Source organism: Salminus brasiliensis, chromosome 6, assembly GCF_030463535.1.
Source record: "Salminus brasiliensis chromosome 6, fSalBra1.hap2, whole genome shotgun sequence".
Classification (NCBI taxonomy): domain Eukaryota; kingdom Metazoa; phylum Chordata; class Actinopteri; order Characiformes; family Bryconidae; genus Salminus; species Salminus brasiliensis.
This window is the reverse complement of record NC_132883.1, coordinates 12070269-12097918: the sequence shown is the minus strand read 5'-3', so window position 1 is coordinate 12097918 and position 27650 is coordinate 12070269. Positions and strand designations below refer to the sequence as shown.

General features: G+C 41.7%; 1 protein-coding gene across 3 annotated transcripts; it reads right to left on the bottom strand.

Moving 5' to 3' along the window:
* Nucleotides 1-139: 139 nt before the first annotated feature.
* Nucleotides 140-26106, bottom strand: slc16a1b (solute carrier family 16 member 1b). 3 transcript variants are annotated; one of them, XM_072681626.1, is made up of 6 exons: nucleotides 25967-26106; nucleotides 23985-24046; nucleotides 8396-8692; nucleotides 4060-4203; nucleotides 2961-3752; nucleotides 140-2574 (listed from the first exon to the last, which is right to left on the bottom strand). In XM_072681626.1, the coding sequence occupies exons 3-6, from the start codon at nucleotides 8610-8612 to the stop codon at nucleotides 2294-2296; spliced, it is 1434 nt and encodes a 477-aa protein (XP_072537727.1). In that variant the 5' UTR covers nucleotides 8613-8692; nucleotides 23985-24046; nucleotides 25967-26106; the 3' UTR covers nucleotides 140-2293. The 3 variants fall into 3 exon arrangements, with proteins under 3 accessions (XP_072537727.1, XP_072537728.1, XP_072537729.1); XM_072681627.1 differs by having other exon boundaries at nucleotides 23985-24043; XM_072681628.1 differs by lacking the exon at nucleotides 23985-24046.
* Between the last annotated feature and the right edge of the window lie 1544 nt (nucleotides 26107-27650).

The window sequence follows — 27650 nt, the reverse complement described above, 5'->3', positions numbered from 1 at the left end:
TTCCCCTCAACATTAGTCTTCCAGAGGGCAACTGATTAATTGATGGGCCAAATAGTTATAGAAATAGTAATAAAAGTACATCAGTTGAATCTTAAGATTTTTCTGACATCACATCCACAGCTGCAAGTATAGACTTCAGTTTATATTTTTAAAAAGTTTATTAATTCACTACTCAGAACAGACATACAAAATATCACACCCAACATTTAACTTAATCAAATCACAAAACTACCCCCCCCCCAAAAAAAAAACAAAAAAAAACAAAAAAAACAAAACAAAAACAAAACACCTTCTAAACCAAGATACCAAAGGTCTGTATGGAGTGCCTTCACACAAACCTCACCTCTACTGACTGCTGCCCGCACACATCCAGCTCGAGTGGAATGCCCTTCCCCTTTTCTACAATACTAGAATATGCACCTTCATTTATTTCCAGCTAAAATATCCATCTATAAACCGTGTACACACGTAAAGAGGGCAATTAAAAAGCTCTAATGTGGGACACTAATCAAATCTGTGATATATAGTCTCCGTTTGGAATGCAGAAATACTGGAGGTGCAGGCTATTTGTATTCAAACACAGAATGCTGTAACACCAGCTAAAAGCAACACCTTTTTGAACCGGTCTCAGTTTTCCAGTGGTTAACTGTAATATTTACCTCTTTACCATGTTGCTGCCGGTGACCACAGATCACAAAATTGGCTTACAGCATTCAAGACTTAAAATCATCCTTACTCTAAAAAGAAAATGTACATCACTACACTGGTGACGCAGACATGTGCATCTTACAAAAAACAAAACAGAGGACACATTGGTGTGGGGGCATGTAATATGTTTCTCATTAGTGATGCCTTCCATCTGTAAAACAGGCAGAGTCTCAGACACACAAATGCACCTACAGTATATTGATGTTTGGAGAATACGATGCGAGTGTAATATCAACACGAAGAAGCTTTTGAGAAGTAATATACACATCAGTGATCTCTCTCTGGAGATATTAAACCAACTCACTATGCACGAATATCATATACTTGTATGCAGATGTAAAATTACTGCAAGCTGTATTTTCTGTGGTGCCAGCAGACCAAACATACTTGGTCCAGTTGGTTTAATAGAAACAAGAAACTGGTTCTTCTGCAATCTGATGTCTGAAAGTCCAGACTTGCATTTGTCCACATCCAATTTTGGTTTTACAGATCTCATTATCCAAGACACATGGCATCGTTTGTGCACCTCTCTCTAGAGTATGGCACAGTCATTTAATTTTTATTAAAAAAAATAGCTGTAACATTATCCAAGGATACCTCAGCCAGGCATACCGATTTGTATAAAGGGTTAAAATGTTAGTATTTTAATATGTTGTGGACTCATTTCACCAAGTTTGAGACTCTGGCTCTACAAATAAGGCACCTCATCTAAGGCACAAAGATTAGAGCAATTACAAACTTACAGATGAACAGAACATACAGGTACTCTTACAAGGGTCACCCTTTTCAGATGTGAAGGGTGTAATACACAAGTTTAACATAAAAGAAAAATGTATTCATATCTGATATCCATCTGAGGAGGTAAATTCTTAGCATCTGAAACCCTATGAAATAAAAAAAATCCTGTCAGAGGCATGCTGGAGATGTTTGGAGTTTGGCACTGCCTCCAAGCCTGGTAGCTGTTACATTTAACCAGTTGCGATTGTGCAGAAGGGTCAAGAGCACTACTGAGAAAATACTCATTCACTACATGCGGACTTCACAGAATGTCTTTAGTTAGAATGAAATTACGCTGGACCATTTACCTCTACAAAAAGCCACACAACCTGCATGAGAGGTATCCATCTGCCTGAGAATAGCTCCCTCACTCTACACACACCAACTTAAAAATAAGTCCTAACTTGTGCTTCAGACAGAACCACAGACATCTGTAGCTGGTACCGTTTGAAGGATATTATATCCAGTGGCTCAGTGAGATCATTAGCAATAGAAAGTGTGAACCATGTGGTATTGTATGTACAATGTTGGTTTTTTAATCACACAGAGACTGAAAAGAAGGGAACAATCTATGAACTAGAAACTTTTATGAAGAACTGAAATCTGGGCCTGGAAACTGAACGTGTGTGAGAGAGAACAACAGAATGGTGTTTGTGTGATTTGTTCCAGCGTGGCCTTTTACATTTCTTACTAAAATAAAACTTTGTCCGTTGCTTATTCATATTTATTGCGCATGGTCAGTTGGAAGACACGACACTAGTTGTCAGGTATGTGTGAGCGTGATGGGGAAGGCGCATGCAAGTGCGCGTTAAACAGAGTCCTCGTCCATTTTGGCTACATCTGCTTGTGTGAGTGGAGTGGACACGTCATTCTCTGCGTCCGTCTCTTTCTCCTTGATTGCGTTGTCTAGATTGGTCTCTTCATCCCTGGCTTCCAGGCCTGCTTTTTTCTCCTCCTCTTTCCGCTCTCGGTCGAGCAGGCGGTAGTTGATCCCCATGCCTACGAACAGGAATATGCTGGCAATGACCAGGACGATGCCACAGGCCTGGTAGGTGTATTTATAGTTGTGGTATTTATCATTTAGTGCACCTACAAAGAGACAAAAATGACACATTTAGCCACATCATATATACAAAATCTATTAGGATTAGGGATGAGCTATTTAACCAGTTTTGCCTTTTGAATATACACATTTTTAGATGTACAGTACTGAATAGACCCCCAAATTATGCAGAGCAATAATACGAGTAGGTGATTGCATAAAACAGACAAATCACTACCTATGCTAATGTCCAGACTGATCTGTTAATTTATCTGTATAAATTGTCTTTATCTGAAATATCCTGACTACTCATGTGCTAGCATGTAATAAGACATAACATGATGCAATACTACTAGAAGCTATACATGACTAACATTCTGGATCTCTGTTCATCTGGATAACGACACAGAAGCATCAGCACAGACTCACTTACCCAGTATTGGGGGTCCAAGCAGAACAGGTCCACACTCCACAATGGTGACCAGGCCCACGGCGCTGGAGAACCTCTGCGCCCCCACCAGGTCCATGAGGGTCTCGAAAAGCACAGAGCTCAGCCAGCCGAATGCCACACCGAAAAATACTGCATACACGGCAAACCCTACGTAGTCCACTGAAAGTGGGGCCAGCAAATGGCAAACTCCGTTATAGAGCACTGACGCAGCAAAGAAATACTGCACCCTTGGCCTAACCAATCGCGTGTTGGCCACCAGCCCCATTGAGGGCCGTGCCACCATGTCTGTAAAGGCCAGGATGGATAACAGGAAGGCAGCTTTTTCCTTGGAAATATTCATGCTCTTGGCATAATTGCTGAGGAAGACGAGTGGGGCGAACAGGCCGAAAAACATCACTACATTGCCCATGAGGTAGAGCAGGAAGCCACGGTGCTTGAATAGAGTCAGGTCGATGAAGCTATTGATTGTCTGCATGACAGTTCTCTTCTCACGGCTACCGTCTTCCTTTATGGCAGCTTTTGGTGGCTGTGGTTTGGGTCCAATTGGCCGCATCAAGGAGCCAGCCACGCAGCAGTTAAGCAGAGCTCCCCCCAGAATCAAGAAGCTCCCCCTCCAGCCAAACTGGTCATACAGCCAGCTGTTCAGGGGAGCAAGAGTGGACAGGAACACAGGGCTACCTGCCATTGCAATGCCATTAGCAATTGGACGCCGCTTGTAGAAGTACTTGCCAATCATGGTCAGGGCAGGATTCAAATTGAAGGCCAAACCCAGACCTACAAGGAGACAGATAATTTTAGATTAACAAAGGGAGGCAACCAACAAAAGATTACAGCATTCACAACAGTAATACTGGAACAGGACCATAAGCAATCTGACAAACGTGGTACTGCTTTTACTACATTTTCCAAAATACTTAATTCCATATACTTCTCATTCCACTAAAACAGACGTGGTGCTATGTATTAGCATAATTGAGACAAGCCAAAGTCAGGGTCACAAGGCTGAATCATTTTGGATTAGGATCACACAAAGTAAACAGCATTATTACTGTGTGTCTGGACTGTGACCAGGTCAGCTCACCTCCTATCACTCCCACACAGAAGTACAGTCCCTCCACAGTGTTGCAGAAGGATGCTAAGACCAATCCTGTGCCAGCCAGACAGCCCCCAATTATCATGATTGGTCGACTGCCATACTTGTTGACCAGGATACTGCTGATTGGTCCTGTAGATGGGCAATAGAAGCTGGTCAATAAACATGTTTTATTACATACATTCATTTCTCTAGGCCACAGATAAGGTTCTGCTAACCAGTACATTTCAAACAGAGGTGGTTCCTGGCTAAAAGCTGTAGAGCAGTTCCTACACTATGCCAAGTGTGGAGGCTAATCCTGTACTGTACCACTGATTGGAAATTGTCCCATTCCAAATTCACATACAACCTGTAACCTGTGTTTGTTAACTTGTGTTTTACCCCTAAAACACGTAGCATCTTGTTTTTTTTTTTGTTTTTTTTAAATTAACCACTGGGACCCAGAGAGTAAAACATTTTATAGGACTGGGAGGATGAAAGCAGCAAAGAGGTGAAAGGCCAAAATGAAGGATTTTCACCACTAGATGGCAGCAAAGTGGCACTGTCCTTACATCAGAAGGCATTTAGGAGCTTAGTGCTGACAGAGAGTACCAAAAACAAACAAAAGTAACTGCGCCTAATGTGGCGCTAAAGGTCCTTCAGTTCCTACAAAGTTTCTTTACAGTAAATAGTGTGCGTTTCTGTCTACAGTGGCTTTTGCAACATTTCTGCAGACTCCACCTCGTGCTAAAACAAGCAACTCATTCACACAGTTCCACCCCCAAAGCAAACTTGCTCAGAGACGCCTTTGTGCTCTGGCTACAGAACAGCAGCACCTCCAAAATCCAACCGTTCCCCATGACTCAACTAATAGAATAACTGTTCTCAGGTCAGCATCCTACACAAACCTCTAACCATTGGCTAGTAAGAAACATGAGCTGGAAACGCAACCAGTGACTGGCTTGGACAGTCTGCTATTCCCCCAGTGAAGCATCAAATGCAGTAATATATTCTGACAGGCTTTCTCGGTCACTAGTGGACCAAACAAACTTTCCATTCTAATCCAGTAGAATGGTACCACTGATCTCTCCCCCTCGCTCACAAACACAAAAACTACCAAAAAAATAGAAAAGGGAAGGAGACAAAACGTTTGCTGCTGCTGATGTCGGCCTGTGGCCTGCCTCACTACAGAGCACAGCCTTATAAAGAATTTCTCTCACCACTGCATGAGGGTTTTCCAGACTGCTCAGCTGACACATAGCTCACAGACCTTACCATACAGAAGACACTCTGCAAGGAGTTTAAGCATCTGCATCAATTTGAAGCATGTTCCAATACACGTTCCAAAGCACCAGATAGGGTTGCAAATCAAGTAAAGTACACTGCGCGTCATCCAGATTAGTAAATGCAAAAAGGTCTATCCATCAATTCAGCTCTCTACAGCACTTGAAACATGCCACATGACTTTAGGGGCACTAGACAAAAGTTCAGTGGGCACACACGGTTCATGATTGAAATGAATGATTAGTCAAAGAACAGTGTTTTTAGTGTCCTGTGGCAGTTGCGGACCAACAACTTAACTAAATCACTATAAAAGAGACATCCTTCAAGCTAAACATCACACTCCACCAAATGCATACTGCATTTTAATGTACGCACAAGCAAAGCCAAGTCTCTGGACCCCAGCAGGCATAAATTAGCCCCAACTTAGTTCTGCTATGTCTCCGCCAGTCTAAATAGATCAGCATTGGTGGGCAGCCTAAAAACAGACCTGTGGCTGCCTGTGAGGCAATTCACTTCTGCCTTAGAGTTTACATAATTAATCTGCTATATCCAACACTCTCTCCTGGGCATTCAAATCAGATTTCAGCATTTTAAATGGATTAGTCAAAAAAAAAATCTGGCTATTTTAGGGATTTAACCAAATAATCCTAAAAATCAGTATAAACAGGTAAAAGAAAGAAAGAAAAAAGAAAAGAAAGATAGAAAAATCCCATGGATTCACTTCCCCACTTGAGCAGCATAATTTTTTTCCTTTCATTTTCATTCTTAAAAAAACAAAAAAAAACAACAAAACAAAACAAAAAAAAACACACATGTATGCGATCACTCCACAAAAGCAAAGAGAAAGACATTAGGGTGGAGGAGTGTCATGCAAGCGCTTCCTGCCTGTCAAGATGGACAGATTCCACATCACTCCACCCTGAGAGAGTACGTTGTTTCCAGATTTGAGTGCAGAACTCCCATTTCCCAATCTGTGTCAATGCAGCACTCCTTCACACTCCCCCTATTCATTTGCGCACACATACTTCTGTGTCGAAAAGGTTAGTACCACTCACCCTTCGTTATGAAGGCGGTCCAAAGAACAAATTACTGCTTATTCCATGCATTAAAAACACAAAGAGTGCTATTGGGTGGTTACATGGATGACCAAGTAGTAGTCAAATGCATCTCTGGTTAGTATTCCACTTACTATTGATCCTTAGGAGATTGAGGCATTTAAACTGCTAAAACGTGACTCAAATGGGTCTCAGACCACCTCCTGACGTGGATTGAGTGATTGGATTTGTATTGTTTTTAGTCTTTGGTGCATTTACACTTGCTTTATGTGGCTTGGCCAGATATAATCCTGATACCAAACACATGAAGTGACCAAGTATAAACAGGATCTAAAAGTATTCACTGAAGAATTTAATATAATTCATAAAAATATATATTTAGCAAGATGTACACAATCATCGACACCTACAAGTCAATGAATTGATTTAAGATCTGTTCATTCATTCCCTGCCAATTCTGAGCACGAAAAGTGATAAAACAGGCCAGCGTCAAGAAGCGATGCTACGGACTTAACATACAATGAATGTACCAATTCAATTAAATAATCATCATCATCATCATCATCATCATCATCATCATCATCATTACACCCCTAGCACACCTCCCTCTGTCTGACAGCACAAGCGTAGCTGTAGCTTTTAGGAGCAACACGTTCACTGATGCGAGTGCCTTTGAATGAATAAAGGCTACGTGCAGGAACTCGTGTACATGAGAACGTGGGTGTAGCCCTCAGAGTGTGAGTAATGCTGAGTAGGTAGCTTACCAGACTGAAGTCAGCCTATGCCCTCAACTTTCAAACTCATAATTTAAAACCACATTTATGAAAATCAATGTTACATTAGCCCCACACATTCCATTTTCAGCTCCAGTGAAAACCTTGTCCCCACCATGTAACTGCTCATCTTTTAAAATAACAAATGAGGAAGTTGTGGCCTGCCACGGTGGTGATGCCAAGTGTACTCATGTAGTCAAGTGTAGTTTACAGACCAGGCCATTTTCAATATTATCTGTCGTCAGAACTGCTTGCTGAACCAAGTGTAGATCACAGGTTGTACACATCTGGGTTACTGAAATACAGCTGGTCTCAGTAGGAGGACCAGAGTGTCACAGGAAATCCACGACACCCATGACAACCACAGCAACATGTTTGTTTCTCAGGCTGCTGAACATGACACCAGTCACAGAGTTAAACCACACTGTACAAGACAACCAGTGTTCTCCTAGGGAGTACATGATTAGTAGCCACAATTTACAAATCTGTATGAGGACATAAGCGACTTGTCGTAAGTGATGTAAGCAATTTGTCAATGCAGAGCAAGACTGAGACCAAAAGGATCCCTCAGGAGGGTGGCGCACTATTCCACTGTGCAACACTGCTTGCATGCGGTGCAACTCATTTTTCTTAAGACTATTTTGTCTTGTAGGACTGGTGCCCTGACATTATAATCAACATTAATGCCCACATGCCCCACTATTTGCTGCTGCAGTTTGAGGGAAAGTATCGTTTTTGGTGTGCCTGTCCTTCAACAAGCAAACATGCTTTTGTGGATTATTTTTGGAAAGTCAGGAATCGCTAAACACTCTGCAGAGCTAATTGCAACTTTACAAAAAAAGATTACTCCGGTAGCCATATAACGCAAGCGAAAAGGTAAGAAATGTTTCTATTGGACAATCCTCATTTGGGCTGAAGTCATACAGCTTAACTGAAACGTACAGCATTGTGAATCTAGATCTCGCCAAGATGCTCTTAGATTCTTCTTAAAAACAACAATCCGGACTACGCTCATTTTCAACATCGGACTATGAAGTTGTGAAATCCAGGAAAGTCTGAATTACAGCCAGAAAGATGTTTCCAGTAGCACACTGGAAGAGAGCAGCAGATCAGAGACTTAATACAAGCACAGCTGTGTTTGGTTATTTTACTTCATGGTAGTAGAACAGCAGGGAAGTGTGCAAAAGCAACATGAGCAAGATTAGAAAACTAAAAAGAGAAAGCAAGACTTACCTCCTGCGTACATGACTGCCAGCATGATGGAGGAGATCCAGGAGACCTGGCTGCTGGTGGCGCCGAAGATTTGCTCAATCTCTTTGAAGAAAACTGTAATAGATTTGGGAAAGGCATAGGAGAAGCCAATGCTGATGAAGGCTCCTACCACCACCGCCCAACCCCAGCCACCCTCTGGGGGTGTGTACCCCACTGGACCACCAGTCGCTGGAGGCATCTCTATATACACACACTAGGACACACTGGTCAGGAGCAGGAAAAGCAGGCTCAGATGAGGGTCACGAACACTTGGTCAGTCTGAGAGAGAGAAAAAAGAAAGACACACAAACACACACAGAGAGAGAGAGAGGTTAGTGATGCATAAACTAAAGGTAAACATTTTTATTTGAGCTAGAACATCATGACCAAGACAACGAGAAATGAACATGCTAATATTCAACTTCATCCAGGTATTTCTTTTCATTTTAGATACCAATCCTAAACTTCAGTTTGTTTTTGGCAGAAACCAGATGAATATAATCACAGCTTAATACTGGACAGTAAATAATTGCAGTGTACTGACAACTATAAAATACAGTTTTACTGCAGCCCTTTTACAGTAATAGTTCTACATCTAGACGCAGAGCTACGGTGAAAACAGAGACGGAGCGTGTGGATAAAACTGTTATGGTTTGTGAACATTGTGCCACAAGAGCCTTAACACAACACAAGCAATCACACATTTGCATCACTATGTTGTGTGAGTGCATAGCAGAGTTATATTAGTTCTTCATGCAAGTCAACCTTAGAACAATGGACTCAAGTATCATCTTTTAATGTGTAACAGAATGGAGAATGAGGGTAAGAGCTGTTGTGGACTACTTTGCTTTATGCTGCACTACTTGCATTTCTATTATGGTTTCCAATATTGTTTTCATAGACAAGCTGATTGGACAGTGTTTTCTAGAGGCATCAGCCAGAAACTAGTTTTGGGTTATGTATCAAAAGATCCGCAGACTGTCATCTCTACATCCAGGAAAAGTTATCAGAAGATGAATATTCTTAGATTTAGACATGCGTAAAGGGGTTGCACTTTAGAAAATATGCAAGGCATTTAGGCACACCTTGAGTCACTGAACAGCATTGAAATAGAGCACTGCATATCATAAATGGACAAGGTCAGTGTTGGCAGTGATCTAAAAATGAGACGTAATCAGATGCAGTGACTGATTTCAAGCTGTAAACAGGGTGTAGTTAGATCATTACGACTACAGTTTCTCAATGTTTAACTACTAACCCTGCACACAACATGAACAAAAACAGTAACTCTTTAACCACTGCTGACAAAAAAAACAAGGCAAAATCAGTCACTCTTTAACCTCTGCTCTCTGAACACTACCTCAGAGCACAGCGTTTCCAGCGGCAGCATGCAAGAAGAGTTGTGCAATTCTACAGAACTTAAAAGAGCAGGATGGTTCCAACTTGGTTCAGAAAGAACCTTGTAAAAAGGGATTTGTTGTTTCAATTTTTTTGTGTGGCTCCATCATTAAAGTTCAGTCCAATGCAGGCATATTTTAACATGGTGTGAAGATCTTCTACTTAAGTTACCAGTTCTGGGAGGGTGAAGCACGTCTCAAGAGAAGCCTGTGCAATGGGAAGGCAGCCAACTGAATCTTTTCAAACTGCCACAAACAACTTCATTGAACAACTTCAAGGATAACACCAACGGACAGTTGTGTTACATCAGCATCAGCGTAATGGAGGAGAGGGGGCTATACACCAAGTGCTCGGTTGTGAAGTTTGGGTCTCCAGTATGGAACAATCACAGTATAATGTGAAAATAACATCGGACTGCATTTTTCAGACTTTAGGTTATTAAATGGCAAACTGTGCTTTCAGACAGCACCTTCATGACCTTGTGACTGTAAAGAAAGAAATGCACCCAGTACACACTAGGCCTGAGCAAAGTAACTGGATTTCAGCAACAGCTGTAGATGTTTTTATCCATTTCCACGACCCAACATTCGTCACATGGAGCTTATTCTTCTCCCTTTTTAAAATCGATACCATTTGTCCAAGCAGTGGCGATTTGTACCAGAGCACAGAGATTTAGAACTCTAAATACTTCAAACCAATAACTACTAGAATTATGCATGAATCAAAAACATTTTTCTTAAACATAAAATTCATTTTTTATATTTGCTGTCATGTGGAGAATTTTGACCGGAATATGACCTGGAAAGGCATTTAACACACATCTGATGCTTTATACATATATTTCAGTAATATTGTTCATCTCCGGGGGGTCAAACTTGGATCATTAAGGCGTTGGGCTGTTTTGCTGACAGAGGGAGCAAGATCCAGCAGCTCTTGTGAAAGTCAATGGCATAATTCCACCAAATACCAGGAGATTTTCAGAAGGCTGAAACAAGGCCATGGGTGGATCTCTCAAGTTTAGGACCTCAAACACATCAAATTCCCCACACAAATGATTGTGGGAACATAATGGCGCTCAGTGTCTAGATATGAACCCAACTGAAAACAGATCACGGATAATCGTCCCACATGGTATGCATGTGAAGCACAGATTAATTACCACTATTAAAATGTTAATATTACAATAATAGTTTGTAATGCATGTTTGTAAACACAGAGCCATGAGAGCCATAAAGCAATACTCTGGAGTGTGAATGAAGAGTTATATTTGTATGAGGTGTGGGGGTCACATTTGTACAAGTCAACTTCAGAATGGTGGATTTGACTTCATTGACTGTCAATGCCTTAATATAAGTTACTACGTTTACTACCAAAAACATAGCAGTAAGCTAAAGTTACTGTCTCATATTGGTCTCCTTATTTTCCCCTTTTTGCTGATCCAAAAAAATTATTCAATTCGCCACTCATTTACCCTCGGGTTTGGGTATTCGGGAATTTGGGGCAGTCCAAAAATTAGGATTCAAGAAAATCAAGGGAATTGTGAATGTTCTGTGCACACGTTCTCCAATTTTCCAAAAATCACCAAATAGTAATAGGGTTGCCAATGGCCAATAGCAAATTTGAAGAAATAATAATAATATATAAAGCTAAAAAGGTGTGCAGATAAGACATGCAACATTCTTTAAGCTCAAAATCACAGGTGTACACCATGTTGCACATATCAATACTGATCTAAATTTACTGCAGAATTAAAAACAAAACAAAAACAAACAAACAAAAAAACAAAACACTGCACGCAAACCCTGTATAGAGACATGCATCATACTGTACAATCTGCAGAGGCTACCATGTTAACTGCATGGGTGCAATATTAATGTTCAAACCTTATTAGGTACACATGCACACAACCCACACACCCCCTAGAGCAAGTCTCCAACTATAAAACAAACACAGCCCCTTTGGCTGATTTGAGGTGAATAAGGTTAATCTGAGAGTCAATGCCAGACACCAGAATGGTATGTGCAATTGAACAGATGCCAGGAAACGTAACAGAGGCACGGCAATCTTTCCTTTTCCTTTACTCTCTCTGGGCCTCAGCAGGTCATGTTAGAGCCTCTAAAGGCTCTAAAGGCTATAACAAACAGTGTGAGAGAGAGCATGTACATATATTTGTGTTTTTTGAAAGAAAGAAAGAAAAAAAAGAAGTCCCAACCGGGGGGGTGTTAATAGTTAGAGACCTCCGATAGCTCCCAAGATGCAGCAACTCACTGCTGAGGTATGTGTGAATGGTGTAACCAGTACAAGATCTTTGCTTCACAGAAAACACACATGCACTCCATTTCCAGTCTTACTGCTATTAAGATTGGGCAAAGTTAAAGTTTTAGCTTTTATAAAATACCAAAAAACTGCTCGTCTTTATTAACTGGGCTTCCATTGCTCACATTCATTACACTGGGCCTAATAACACTCTACTTAAAACCCAAGAAGTGTTTGAATACATGTATGCTCTCAAACCTTTCCATTCCCTCTAGTCTATCCCTCTCTGTTTTCCTTCTGGCAAATTCGCCTTCTTATCTGTTTGTGTGCCTGCAAAAAATAATAAAGATAAGATGCTTGGTATAGGCATGAGTCTTGAACATTATCAATGTGTTAACAGGCTACGTTTGAGTCACACACAGTGAAAATACCTTGACAAAGAAAGTGGCATCCCTTTATCCATAGACTTTTTCCCCCACACTGTAGTGGCCACTCACTTTCCCTCAACAGTTCAAATGCCCTTCAGTTTCTTGAGCTACACGGCTCCAATTACTCTAGAGTACATCTAAAAGCTACTGCACAAAGCTGCTAAAGAAGTAGGTATAAATAGATTACCCAACACCCGGTGCACTGTTTCACACCTGGTTTGAGAAGGTTTTGGTGTATAGCAGTAATTCCCATTAAAACCTTGGTCTTGAGGGAAACCCAGCCCTACGCATTTTAGTGGTTTCCCGGTGAAAGGGCTTGTTTATCAGCCGATTAGCTGCATCAGGTGTGTTGGGAGCAGAGTAAACATGAACATGTGCAGGGCATCCAACTGGTCTTAAGCATTATCTAAAATTGATTGGCAGCGTGGGACATGAAAGTTCACCATTATTTAATCTGCACCATAGATACAGCAACACCCATCACCACCACTAATCTGGAAGTCTTTACATTTCTCTACTGTAAAATCAGTGGAATGTCCATTTCTTTCTCCCCTTTAAACCCTTTCAGTTCAGGATCAATTCAGGAAAACACCCAAAGCTTGATAACCTCCTTAAACATCAGAGTAATTAAACAAGCGCTCCCCCTCAATGACCGAATGATGGTACCTCACACTACTAGGGCAGCACACAGGCTGTATGTGCACACAGGAACTCTGATGTGTGAGGAACTCTCACATGGCCTTTATCACTCTGAACAAACAGACGCTCTGCCAACACACACAGGTCCTGTGTGTTTGTACAACTGTTTGTTTAACGCAGTTTTTGCTCAGCAAACCGTTCAAAAATAATCAAGGTCTCTTACTCACTGAACATCTATTGTTGAAAACCACATGTATGAGAATTTAAAACTACACCATGTAGGCTGTACCATGATTTATTTGTTGTTTGAGCAACACAAAGCAGATTTTGCTTGACCACATTTAAAATCAGGAATAAACACAGCCTGGATGCCCTCGAACCACATTCGGAAGTGGTCAGAGATGCATCTTGGTTTTAACCTTAGTAAGGTCAATACTATGGTAATAACACAGACGTATTTAAACTCTGGGTGGGGTAGTTTGTGGTTTGTGCGGGTCACAGGTAAGTAACCAGCAGGATGTCAGAGCGGTCCATTACCAAAGTTCTGAGCTATTTAAGAACTAGTCGCTCAAGTGCCTTTATAACATCTACATAATGTGAGACAACTGACAACATGCTGGAGGCACAGCCTTAAAATTGCTTTTGCCAAAGATCTTAAAAAAAAAAAAAAAAAAAAAAAAAAAAAAAGGAGCTCATATGACTAGCTAGGAGTGCATGGCTGGTCTTTGCACATAATAGTGAAAAATCAATATTTTGAATCTTCACATGCAATAACAAACATTGCACATCCTTGGATACGTGAGCGGTCAGTGGGGTCACATGTTGACCATATCAATAGACAGTGGAAAGCTCAGAGTTTATCAGTAGAGGGAGGAAAATGCTGACAATAGATCCTGCACTATAACAGGAAACCTGCTCAGCGTCTGGACACACTCACTCACATACACCCCCAGCAGAAGAGCTAAAGCATGTGATGCCATTTAAAAAAAAAAAATAAATAAATAAAAAGCAGCACATTTTGTTCCACTGTGTGGAGTTGAATTACAGAGTACAGTTGAATTTATACACCACAGAATGTGTCCAACCCAAGTTTGTCTTTTTGTATGAAACACCACCCTCCAATGTGCAAAAGCTCAACTTTGCCACAGTATGGACAGTATAGTGCAGGGCTGAAAGTAACATATCACCCACTGCAGATTCAAGAAAAACTTGAGGGCTGAGCTGTGTGTATTTGGGAGTAATCGTCTCCACTGGCTGTTTCAGAAAGCCCCCCGATCAGTAAACTCACTGGTCACCAAATGCTTTTTGCAACAAACCTCGCCTGCTAAGGATGAACAACCAGCGTAAGAAATGCTGGCTCAACCTTTCAGTGGTTATGGACACACCAAGTGCTGAAGCATGTGTTGCCCATTTTTTTTTTTTTTTAAAAACACAGGCAAGCACATTTTTGTCCAATAAGAATACACATACATTTAAACAGAGTTAGAGACATGCTTTAACCTAGCACAACAGTAATGTGTGCGAAATGTCACCCTACTGCTGGATTTCTGGATTGCTTTCTTTATTGACAATACGTTTAAGGACAACACGTTGCCAGGTTAAAGTTAATAGATTACCAACTGCTGATTTCAGAAAAGCTTAAGACATGAGGTGGGTGTACATGTAAGTATTTGTCCTCAATGGTTGTTCCCGAATTTCTCTTACTGATTAGTAAACTCACTGGTCACAAAAAATCCTCATCTGCTGAGGATGGACGACCAGGGTCAGAAATGCTGGCTCAGCCTTTTGGTGGTTACTCATGTGCCTTTTGTGCCGATCTGCACTAGCAGAGCTTTTTGTGAATATCTAAACATTGTGCACCAAAGGGACAGAGTAGCTCAGCAGTACCCAAAAGCAACTGTACTGTCCACAAGGGTAGTGGAAGAGGGTAATACTGGTAAGGCCAATAGTATATTAATCTACTGATCCTTTTTAATCAATAAAAGAGAACTTTCCTGGCGAGCCCCAAATCTTCAACAGCGGTGCTAGTAGGAAAGCCTGGGATAGTGTAATGATATCATCATTTCTGGCACACAGAAGACACTCTGCACACTTTTCCCAATGACTTGAGTAAGTAAAGAAGTCCTTAGGCAAGATTTTCTACATAGCTGAATCACTAAGTCACAAAGAGGCATCTGCAAAAGAGGTTTCTAAAAAGATATTTATTTTTTCAATATATGTGAACAAAGTGTTAATCTTATTAAACAATGTTATTATTTAGTCATGTGTAACATTTTAATATTACAAATCTCACCACACTACTATGACCAGGAACCGAAATGCATCATAACGGGCTAAACATTATTTCTGACAGGGGTAGTGGCTCAGCGGTTAGGATGACAGGGTTATTGATGACAGGGTTGTGGGTTCGATACCCGGCTTCGGCAAGCTGCCATCGAGAAAGGCCCTTCACCTTCTCTGCTCCTGAGGCACTGGAGTTGGCTGCCCACTGCTCTGTGTGCTCACTGCCCCCATTTCATGTGTGCGTGTGTATGCATGTTCGTTCACTACCATACAGATGGGTAAAATGCGGAACACACATTTTACTGTACATAGTACAATAAGTGTGCACCTTCACTGCTAAAGTTAGGAATAGAGTAAAACTATAGCTATAAAATGGTTTTGCACTCATTCCACTTACTACAGATGTAGCTGACCAGTTAGGAGACATTTGGTGTTTCTACGCTTCTGTAACTTGTGCACTGAAGCTACAAGGACACTAGAAGTCACCAAAAGGTTTAGTAAATACATGCCCACATACTTTCAACCCGCATCCTACTTTTCATTAAGGTCATGCAGAGTTAAGATTTAGGTTACAGAATCACTTACTGGGCATCATAAAGTTTGAGAAAACACTTGCTTAGGTGAAGGTGGAGGTCTGACATTTCAGACAGACGCTGTCTAAAAGAGTCATAAACCACATCAGAAAGTCGGTGCAACCTTAATTCAGATCTGGTTTCAGATCTGAGTTGAAAGAAGTGTGTATTTATTCATATGTGAAACAGAGCATGTCCCCTGTTCACAGTTCCCTATAGCAGAGAACTACAACATTTCTCCGGTCATAGATCAGCCTACCTCCTCAAACTGAACTGGACTGTGCTGGACTGTGCTACCTGGGGCTAGTTCACTCTTAATCTAGGACTTCCTCATGACAGTCAGAGCGGTCAGTCTTAGTATCGGCCATGTGAGCTGGGCGTTCGCGTTTGTCTGCATCACACAGCTCGTCACTGTGTGGCTTTATTGGTTTGATAACTTTGAGCCATGTGTGGCAGACATCAACTAAACAAATGAACTTCTGCAGCAGCTCACCAGAAGCAGCAAAACAAAGCAAAAACTTCCAAGAATCATAGAGCTTGTTTATATTTTACAGCAACATTAAAGTGAAAAGCACATGAACACATTTTTTTACCCAACTGTAAACATGGCTTCATACATGTTATTACTAAAATTTGACAACGCTGTAAAACATTGGAGAAATCTGCTTAAAACTGGCAACAAAATGTTCACAGTGGCTGAAGGAGGGGTCATTTTCATCAGCTAGCGGGGCTCTCGCAAGGGTCATCACTACTGTCTCGAGAACTTCTTGAACACAAGACTGACGGGCGAAAAATGCGTGCCTGGTTTCACCACCACAAAATACTGGTCATTTTTTTGTGTACAACTTTGGGCAATTAAATTAATTTGTGGCAAAGTCAAGGCTTACATAATACATACAGATTTTAACAAATGCATTCCATCTACATACATGCGGAATGTGGTCAAGAGTGATCCACTCATTCTCTGACCACCATGGTCTCCTGGGTGTGTTTACAGTCAGTATTTCATGCGGTCAAGATGAACATGATGCGATCAACGAAAACATGTCTGTTTTTGCAAGGTATAGACTGCCTCAGAGACTCAGAGGTAGTCCTGGAGAAAGAGCTCAGCTATGTTCCTTGAATGTTATTCCTCTGCTGGAACTGTGTCACAAAAATAAAATAAATTAAAATTATATGTATTTTAAATCCTCAGGTGGTCAAAAAAGGATAGTCTTTTTAAAACACCAGCCCTTTCAGAATCTGCAGGTGGTCAAAAAAAGGATAGTCTTTTCAAAACACCAGCCCTTTCAGAATCTGTATTACCTAAACAAAACCCACTGTGACCATCTTATCTCCAGCTCCCCTATGAACATTCAACACATTCAACCTTGAACTCCATAGCGCCATCCTCAGCAGTTTTGCAGTCCATCTCTTCAGTCCTGCTATAGGTTAAAGTGAGGCATTTTCAAAACATACACACTACATAGACAAAACTATTGAGACGCAGCTCTTCAATAATTGAATTCATGCATTTCATTCGGTCCCACAACCCCCCCCCCAACCCCTCCCAATTTTAAAGAGCTGCTCCCCCATGATATTTCGCACTCACAGACCACCTGACGTTACTGAGCAGGGTCACCAAATGGTGAGGCGCATGCCGTGTCTCTGACACTCTGCTGACTCAATAACTACATCTTTCTAAACCCCCTCTGGCATTAACATTAGGACAAAAACCGTGCACCGGGAGCTTAGTGACATGGCTTTCCATGGCTGAACAGCTGGATGCAAACCTTAATTTGCCAAACACAATGCCAGGTGTTGGACAGAATATATAAAGTACACCACCACTAAACTGCAGCAGTGGCGTGACTGATCACGCTTTACTATCTGACAAGCCCAGGTTTGGCAAATGCCAGGAGAATGTTACTTGCCAGAGGAGAGATAATGTTACTGGGCTGTTCAGGGGTTGGCCTAGACCCCTTAGTGCCAGGGAAGGGAAATCTTAATACTTCAGCATAACTGGGACAACTCCATATTAATGCCTATGAACTTAGAATGGGAGGTCATAACCACCCCTGTAAGTGTAATTGTATATGTGTCCCAATACCTTTATCCATATTACATGAACATATATTTTAAGATTGCAAGTCAGACACATCACAACAATAGTAGGAACTCCTATTACATGTGGCAAGCTAAAGAAGCAAGTTCAAAATCTAAAGGACCAGCATGTTATTCACTCAGACTGAGTGTGTGAGTGCTCCAAGCCCCTGCCAAATGGATTCCACAGAGAGCAGAGCTGCCATGTGGACAGAAACCGAGATCTAGTCTGATCCAGTCTGAGTAGCTGCGGTGTTCTCAGCTCATGGTGTCCTCTCCTAAATGAGAACTGGAAACCTGGTCACATGGATGTAACCGTTAAAATTTTAAGTTTCCGGCTGCCAAGAAAAAAAGATAACATTTTTATGTAAATATTTAAAGACTAGGGATGGGAAGGGGGGAACTGCTTGGCATTTGAGACATGAGCATGCATAAGGCTGGTGTGTGGTAGGTGTTTAAAGGGGTGGGCTTTCCAGGAGGTGTGTAAGGGGTGTGTACCAAGGCCAAGGTCAGTGAGGTTACTGCCATGTCATCGCTGGGCTTGTAGCCTGCTGGGTGTAGAGAACATACAGCCACTCTCACATTACCCATAGCTGCACTAATGCCAGACAGTAGTGTCCGAATGATTCAACAACTCTTAACTTAATTTCCATTTCAATGACTTACTGATTCAGATACATTGGTTATTTGTTCCCCCTTAGAATACACCAATTTCTCCACCACAAAAACCAATAACCAAAAAAAAACAACAACAAAAAAAAAACACCACTTTTAACACACTGGTATGGTCTTTTGGACATGTGTGGACAAAGGCATCCCGTTTTATATCTCAAATTGTGACTCTATAACATGGATTAAACTGGCAAGCCATATTTGCAGCAAAGAAACCTCATACCTCTATTTTTTATTCGATTATTTCACATTTGCCATCTGGCAGTAGCTCGTTACAGAGGATAGTGTGCAAAGCCTGAAACACAATCTTATCCAACCTACATGAAACCTTGCTCATGCAACGTAAGCTACACTAGACAACAGTGGCTCTTTAATATTGAATTGAGCTTACAGTTCATTATATAATAAATAAAAACAAGTTGTGCAAGTGTTGTTAATTTGTTTTTGCAGACACTGAAAGTAGGTTACACAAAGAAGACCCAGTGGGCCCAGTGGTGCCTGCTAATTACATTACAGTAAAAACGTCAGAGTGGGAATGAAATCAGACAATACCACAAGAGCTGGAGACTATAATGCACAATAAGTACTTGTTATATAATTCAGTCTATATCATTTAAGTGTCTGCATGTGCAATCTAGTCCACAAGGTGATTCAGTCTATCTTCATTCATCATTTAGTCTACCTTCACGAAGAGAACCATCCCCATACAGAACAAAGAAAAACACTGGCCCAAAAGGGGTAATGAGAGAAACGCCACAGAGTGCAAACTTCCTGCAACTGACTGTTAAGAGATGCACACCTACACTCTTACATCAACCATAAAGATTTTATCTCCCCCTTGAAAAACTCAAAGAACAGAACATCGCATCAGTGAAGCTTAAGCTAAACTGTGCGATTCAGTTGTTTTGAACAATTTCATGCTGAACTACTCCAACACTCCTCCGTATCAGTCACATAAAATCCATGTTCCACTCATAATGGCGCAACTTGTCTCATTACCAGGAATTTCTACATTTGCTTCATTGCCTTCCTGCACAAGGATCTCTGAACATCACTCAAACTTGACACACCAAACAATGGCATAGTAGGTCAGACCAGTCATCTTTACTTAACTGGCTGATGCAATCAAGGGTATGACAGCTGAAAGGTCCATGTCTGCTTCAAAGTCACTGCCAGCTGTACTGAGGGTTTGCTGAGTCATTAAAGAGTAAACAGCATTCTTTTTCTTGATCAAGCTTTGGAGCAGCATGCAAGCAGGCTAATCTTTATTCAAAGACACACCGTCCAGCTATAGCTCTCTCTGTATTTTAAGAATCCTTTGGTGACACAAAGCATACTGACAAGCAGATCGTGTTCAGAGATCAGTGTGTTCCTGAGAACGACTGCTGCTATGCCTGGCAAACAAGCAGCCATCAGTTAGTCACCGACACTACGGATTCAGTTCATCAACTCATCTCAAGCATTTGTGCTAATACACATGTACACTTACAAGAAGCAATGAGAATTTGGCCTTAGGTTTTACATCTTAGGTTAGGATACTGGACACAAAAAAGCAGGCACACTTAGTGATTGATTCAGCTGTGAAAAACAAACAGGACATCAACAGGAAAACGTATTGCATTGGCAGAAATATGCTAAGAAAAAGAGGCCTGGCAGTAGACAGATGTTTAGATGGATGTCCTGCTCTCTGGAAGAGTATAACGTTTGGGTTATGCAATGTTGTGGGCGTATCCTGTGTAGGCGAGCACATGAGTGGCAACAACAGAGGGGCAATGGATTGTTCACCCTACCCGAACACCCAAACAGACAGAAAAAACGTTTTCAACGCGTTTCACTTGTTGGTTCAGATTTCCAATTTCGGTAAAACCTGGCAAACTGCCTCATTTGAACCTGAACTAAGACGCACCAAGTTCACTAGGCAGCACTGTAACACCATTACCTTTAATAAACACAACAGAGAGAGTCATACACCCCTGGGTGAGCAAGTCTGTCAGCAATAGACGCCCTGGAAATCGGTAAGTACCATTTAGCCACACAGTTTAGATGAAATGGGCCATGTTTCTTTTTTGTCTTGATAATTGCTCATGTAATAAATAGCTTGTTTCTTGTAGTAAAATGATGCCGTTACAACCTTATCTTAGCTAATACATAAAAACTCAACATAGTCTGTGTCAGTTTAGTGTTACTTTGTACAGACGTATCATTCATACAATGTAAGCCTAATGCTTCATAAGATAACTGAGGAGAGGAATCACTGTTATGGTCAGCAATACCAGACCCACTAACGGCATGGCACACAAGGTTACCTACTCCTGCCCCCACCCAATCACTGCTCTGCTAATTCACTGCCTCTCACATCCTCTATTCACATGCAAATTCCATTTCCTATCCATCTCTGCTGAATGGCTCTTCACTTAAGTTCACTAACCCCCTGACCCCACCCCCATCACTCACTCCAACTGCCTTTCTCCTTTCACTGATATCACAACGCACCCCCCAAAAGACATTCATCAATGCACCCTATAAGGAGTTCCACCAGGCAGCACAGTATGGTATGGGTACAAGCTGGGAATTCAGAACAACCCGAACCTGGTGAGAGACCCTGTGTGCCTGTTTCATTGCATAACAGTACCCATAGGAGTAGGAGGGGTGCTCTGAACATCTTCACCATAAACACACGACAGCCACCACTGATCATTTAGCCAAGCTACTTTTAACAGCATGTTTTTAAAAAGTAATGATCCACTACACAGCGCTTAAATGGTGTGTTCCGTCCAAAAAAACATCCCAAATGTTGGCTAACTTTTACAACATGGCTAGCTGGTAACCCCATTTAACAAAGCTTTTTCAGCCAGCTAATGGAACAGCACAGAACCCTGGAGCAGGAACAGAAAAATGAACAACAAAGTACATTTAGTTTGTCATCCCTGCTGCCAAATCAGGAACCCTCTATGCTGTGGCACTCCGCTCTACTCACATGGAGAGAAAGTGACCCCAGTATCAACAGTAAGCATGTATCTGGAGTGGCTAATGCTTTACTTTTGCCGAGATGACCATTTAACCTACCCCTCCACTTAGCGATGTCGTACTGTATGCTTGGTACCCAATGCAAGAGGTAACCTGAATAAGCAAGGGTATTTGGGTACAGTAGGGGGACTCTGGCAGCGAAAAAGACCTCAGATTGAGGGTTTACTGCTTTGAAGGCTCAGAAAAGAAAAGACCACAATTTAACACTTTTTTTTTATACATACAGAATACACTGCTCTCTGTGCCTGTATCTGTATGAAGCCAATATCACAATCTGCCTCAGGAAGCTAAATTAACCACTGCAACCTAATAAACCGAATAGCAGCTTTAAAAGACAATAGCCTGAATAACAAAGGTCTCAGCCTTTATAACTAAAATGCAACCACTATCCTCAGGCATTCACACTGTGCTAACAATAGAATAGCATGCTGACCTTTCTGTTCACCTGTTATCAGCTACAGACCAACAGTACCACACAGACCATTCAGTCAACAGGGCCATCACACACAAACAGGTCTACCATGTATATGTCCGAGAAACACTATATTAAAATCATCACGGTCATGAAAAAACCTTGTATCTCAGTCTGTGCTATTTTTCAGTTTTTGACATTGTAGTCCGGGAGCTCCATACAGTGCGTCGAGTTCATGACGAAGGCTTGAGGTAGTTTTATGTATTCGCAAACTAAAAAAAAAGAAAAAAGAAAACTTTAAAAAAATCTGTTAAATCTAACAATGTTAGAGACATTATTCCAATATCATGCATCGTACTCATAAAATTAACAAGACTCCATAATCTGACTCTAAAGATGTGCTAAATTACAGTTCACAACCCTTTTACTTTTACAGTTTCTTTAGCTCTCTGCTTCTCCTGCTCAACCACACTTCTCAGTCAGATTCCAAGAAAACCAAAATCACAGATCTGATACTGGGAATGTGGCAAACTCTAAAGGCAAAGAAACCTGCATATCAGGTAAGTAGGCATCAAAAGCCCTCAAAACTCATTCACAAACTCAGTACTACATTCAATCAAAACTAATGGAGAAGTTAAAGGAAGAAAGGATAACATTAAGGCTAATATTTACATTTTACCAGTGCTTCTTTAAACTCCACAAGGAAAGGGATTTCATTTGGCCAAGTAGGTGGTTTAATCGTTTTTGTCCTTAAAATATTTAGTGGAGATGATCCCTTTAACCAACACCAGTCAACACACTGAGTAGATTCACTCTTTTTTTCTTTTAGTCCCTTCCAGTGGGAGAGCTTTACAACCGGGCAATTCTTCAAGAGCTTAGAGATTGGTTTAGTGATTTCCACAAAAGGCGCACAGATTGGGTCAGCCCTTTCCCACACAAGTGTGAGACTGGCGCGCACCTTGGTAATCAGACCACATCGGGGTTGAATTACTAATGGAGCACAAATTGTGTGTTCTGGCCATCTAACCATGTACAGTGGCCTCTTTGGTTAATTATAATGCACTACACAGCATAATGTCCAGTGCAGTAGAACTTGAGGTGAAAGCGATCGCTTTCACAAGCTTCACCTATTAAAGGAGGATCAAACACATACATATGAACTTTGGACCAGCAGCACGAAGACTAGCTGTGGGTCCTCTCGTGCTTGTTACAGTTAATAACTGGCACTAGACTTGCTTCAAGGACAGCCTCACGCCACATCCACTGAGTGCAGTGGGGCGAGTTAAACAACGCTGAGCATGTCCTTATAGGGACGTGATTATCTTTTATCATCTTGAGCCATGGCTTGTTATACAGCACAGACTTCATGTGCACGCAGTGAAGTGTCCAAGAATAAGCCTCTTCTATAAAATGCCAGTTTAACGAGTGTGGGAGCGAATTACAACAACTACGATTGGCAAACTCACAAAAGACAGTACGAGGAATAGAGCATCAGCAACTCTGCCCTTTATCACAGATTTCACAATCCAAATGGATTAATCTTTCAGGCCAAGTCTTACGATTAAACGAGCCAAACGGGTTAGCTGAGTTTCCTCATGCCAGTGTGAGAGCTGCTTTTTTCATCAAGTTATTGAACGAGAGTGGTCTTAAATTAGCAGAGAGGTGGTCTCTGAGTCCACCACAGAGGGACAACCACACGGAAACTATCTTGAAACATATGACCGCAATTTCTGGCAGACACCAGACATTCACCGAGTCAAATAAAGGTTGTAGTCACTGGAGGAACTAGAACAATGACTCACCGGTGCTGAGAGTTCACCTTGAACCTCACACAGGAAGTGGAATAGCCAAGATCCGAGCGCTACTGAGGAGAGGATGAGGAAGATGAAGAAAAAAAAAAGCACTTTCAGTTAATTCGGTTCTTGGACAGCATAATATCACAAAGTCATGATATCTGAACACACTTTCATAACTAAACTACTTTAGGAGATACAAGCATGACAGCTACAATATACTACTAAATACTACTACACATCTGAATGCTGACATACTGTTGTGTTTGGTTGGTTTGCATTTATTGTATTTAGTCTGTTCACATGGCCGTCTGCTGCTGCTCCATGTTAAATTTAGCACCCTGCCCTGGAGGAATCTTATATCATTCGTTGCTCAACACGTCTCGTAACGAGAAGGAATGACTAAGCTGACTTTAACCGTTCGTGCGCCAGGTAATATTACACAAGTATGACTTGTCATATTTAAAACAAAAAAAAAAACAAAACAATTATGTTTGTTTCTAATCTTTGATTGACTAAAAACATTGACTAACATCTCCATGCACTAGCAGGGGAAAATATTGTTTACCAATAAGGAGACTGCATCTCTGTACTGATGGGTATCAGCATCAAGCTGACTGAATGGATCAGATGAACCGGATTCAACCTTGTAACAAACCTCGTCTGAAATAGCACACGCTCTGACTGTAGCAGGTCAGGTTATTAATAACAGATCAGTATGCATCAGCTGATCATTTCCATATCTCTAGGCCAGAAAAGAAACATTGGCATCCCTGTAATTGTATTTTCACATTTCCCTCCAACCACCTTCACCTATCGCCCATTCAAAGTGCTCAGCTGGCTTAGAGACCTTCCCTGGCACAGCCTCACACTCAAATCATAAGATTAAGATAAGCTTAAGCACACTTTGCCACCATTGTCCAGCCATACAGCAGAAATCACCCTCCACATTTGACCCATCCATGGCAGTGCGCGCGCGCACTAGTGATTAGGGCAGGGAGACTTGCCCACTCCAGCACCTGGGACGCAGATGTGGGTTACGACTCTTGCTCAAGGGCACCTCATCCGTGGATGCTGGTCCTGTGAATTGACCAAGCCTAAGCCTTTATGTGCAAAAGAAGTTTTAGGAAAGTTTTAGGAAGTGCACTTTAAAACAGCTAAGAAAAACAGCGCGCGCTCCCAGGTACCGTGCACTGGCCGGTGCAGCCTCACCAAAACTGACTTTTTATGATTAAATGCAGCTTTTCAGAGTTTAAGACACTTCTGGTCCTTACGATAAACTCTGAACTCCGTACCGTGGCGTGCGTAATCACTGTTAGTTTGCCCACCCATGTTTCCTCAAGCCCAGGGGAGCTCTGAAACTGAGGGCATCCCCAGCAATATAACCTACTTACCTACTTCCAACTGACTGAGTGCGCACGTGAGGCTCGTGACTGACTCTCGCGCCTCATGGCGAGAGAAAGGGCAGACGTGCAGCTCAGCGAGAAGCCACCATTCGGTTCACCACCGCGGCTCCATCTGCTCACACACGACAGAGAGACCCCCGAGACCCCGCAACAACCGCCAACTCCCACCAGGAAACCGGCTACTGGTCACTTTTAACCAGTCTGCTGCGTAAAATTAGCCTCATCGCCCACACGCGCTCTCTCCGGCCCCGACCGACAGCCAGCCAACTCGCTCAGGCGTGCGCGCAGACACGCAGCTATACGCATTGCGGTTTCAGACATGAGGGAACCCCATTACCCGTGTTTAGATTTGCTTATTCTGTTAAAAAAGAAAGCCAGAGCTCGGCTTATAGCTAAACACGCTGTGAAATAAGCACCTGAAACATCGCCTGCTCAGACCCTCATTACCGCGCTTAAAGAAACAAGGGATGCTGAGAGCTAACACGCAACGCTAGCAAACCCAGTCGGCTAACTGATTAGCTCACTTAGTCAAACCCATGCTTGTCCTCTTCACGCGCCCGTGCCTTGGCCACTTTATCGACTTACCTGCCCTTTGGATCACGGTGTCCCGCAGTAGACCACTTCTGTCCCTTTCTGTGTCCGTTTTCATCAGAGCACCAGCCGTGCACGCGCACCTCCGAGTGGTCGTATTCATAGGTATGCCGAGTCCTCTTCACGCTGTAGGCATGGCCTCGGCTCCGTCTGCGCACGCGCGCCGTCACCCTCCCACTATGCTCGAGTGTCCAATTACAGCGGCCTGGGTGTTTGAAGATCGCCCGATTACAAGCTGTGCGATGAAGCTTCGAGGACAAAGAGGCTTCACTCAACCCTGGTCCAGGAGAACCACTGCCCCAGTGGCTCGAACTGCTGAGGGGACCCGGGGGACACACAGATATTGCCCCAATAGTACACCCATGTCTCACAGAATAGGCAAGTCTCTTGATGGCATACCCAACCGTTTAGCTTTCATCAATGCAGACCAGGTATTGCAGGATAATAAACAAGTTATGCTGCGTTTCATTATTGAGAATTTAGGGAATAGTTAAATTAATATTTTGGGGGGGGGGGAATAATCATATTGACAGGATTTAGCACATGTTCCAGGTGCAGGACATTTTCAGCTAGCTAGCAAGTGAGCTTCTGTTCTTTAGGCCGGTAGATGCTAGCTTAGCATTGCTAATAAACACTGGACTTGGATGGTTACCTGTCTTATCTCTATAAACATCTCTGTAAGTCACAATTTAACTGCATAAAAATATTTACAAAACAAAAAGATTCATATTAAGACAGCAAGGATCAGCCTCATTTAAATGCATGCTCCACCATTCAGCTCTGCAGAAGAGTATTTTTGTCTTTATAGACCAAAGTAGGCCATACCATGTTCTAAATCACTCTGATTTGTTTGAATGAGACAAATAAAGACGCCCTTAAAGCATTTTAAGCAGTTTAAGACATTTCTGGGTGTGCATTTATGGTGAAGAGATTGGAATCCAGTGTTTGTTAGCAATATTAGCTTTAGCACCTCTTGTTCAAAAGTACAGATGCACAACATATACTTTCAGCTAAAATGCACACATCAAATCACAACATTGTATGTCCCTGTTATGGTGTTTATTCTAATATTATAGTAGGATATATTAGATAGAAATGCCTTTTATAAATCTAGTTTTATTCAACTCTGTCCTGCATGTATACACAACAGTTCTTGGGACTCTCTGTAACCTCCTCATTTCACCAGTGGTTTCAGAGAGCTAAATGTGACCCATAATTATTGTGATCCAAACACTTCTAGTAAAACATTAAATGCCTCTAACTTTAGAAACCAATGTTACCATATTGCCCCTGTCTTCAGTGTTAAAACCATAAGACTGGTGGCAAAGATAATGATGGTCAATTTAAGGTAATCTTTTAAAGACCTATAATCCTGCATACTATATTGCTATGATTCAGACAAGGTAAATGTGCAAATGAGCATTAGAAATCCAAAAATATTTTGGAACATTTACCAGATCCCTTGTTTCTAAAATCATAAATCTAGCTGTGACTCTTTGTTTACAGAATTACAGGAGTTAAGGGATTACAATGCCTAAAACTGTAAGTACTACAAGTTAAGTCTCAAACGATTGCATCAAGATTAAGCTTTAAGAAGATTTTCACCAAAAAAACCCCCCAAAAAAAACAAACTCAGTAACAAACACCAATGTTTTGTGGAGGGTTATTTGGTACGAGT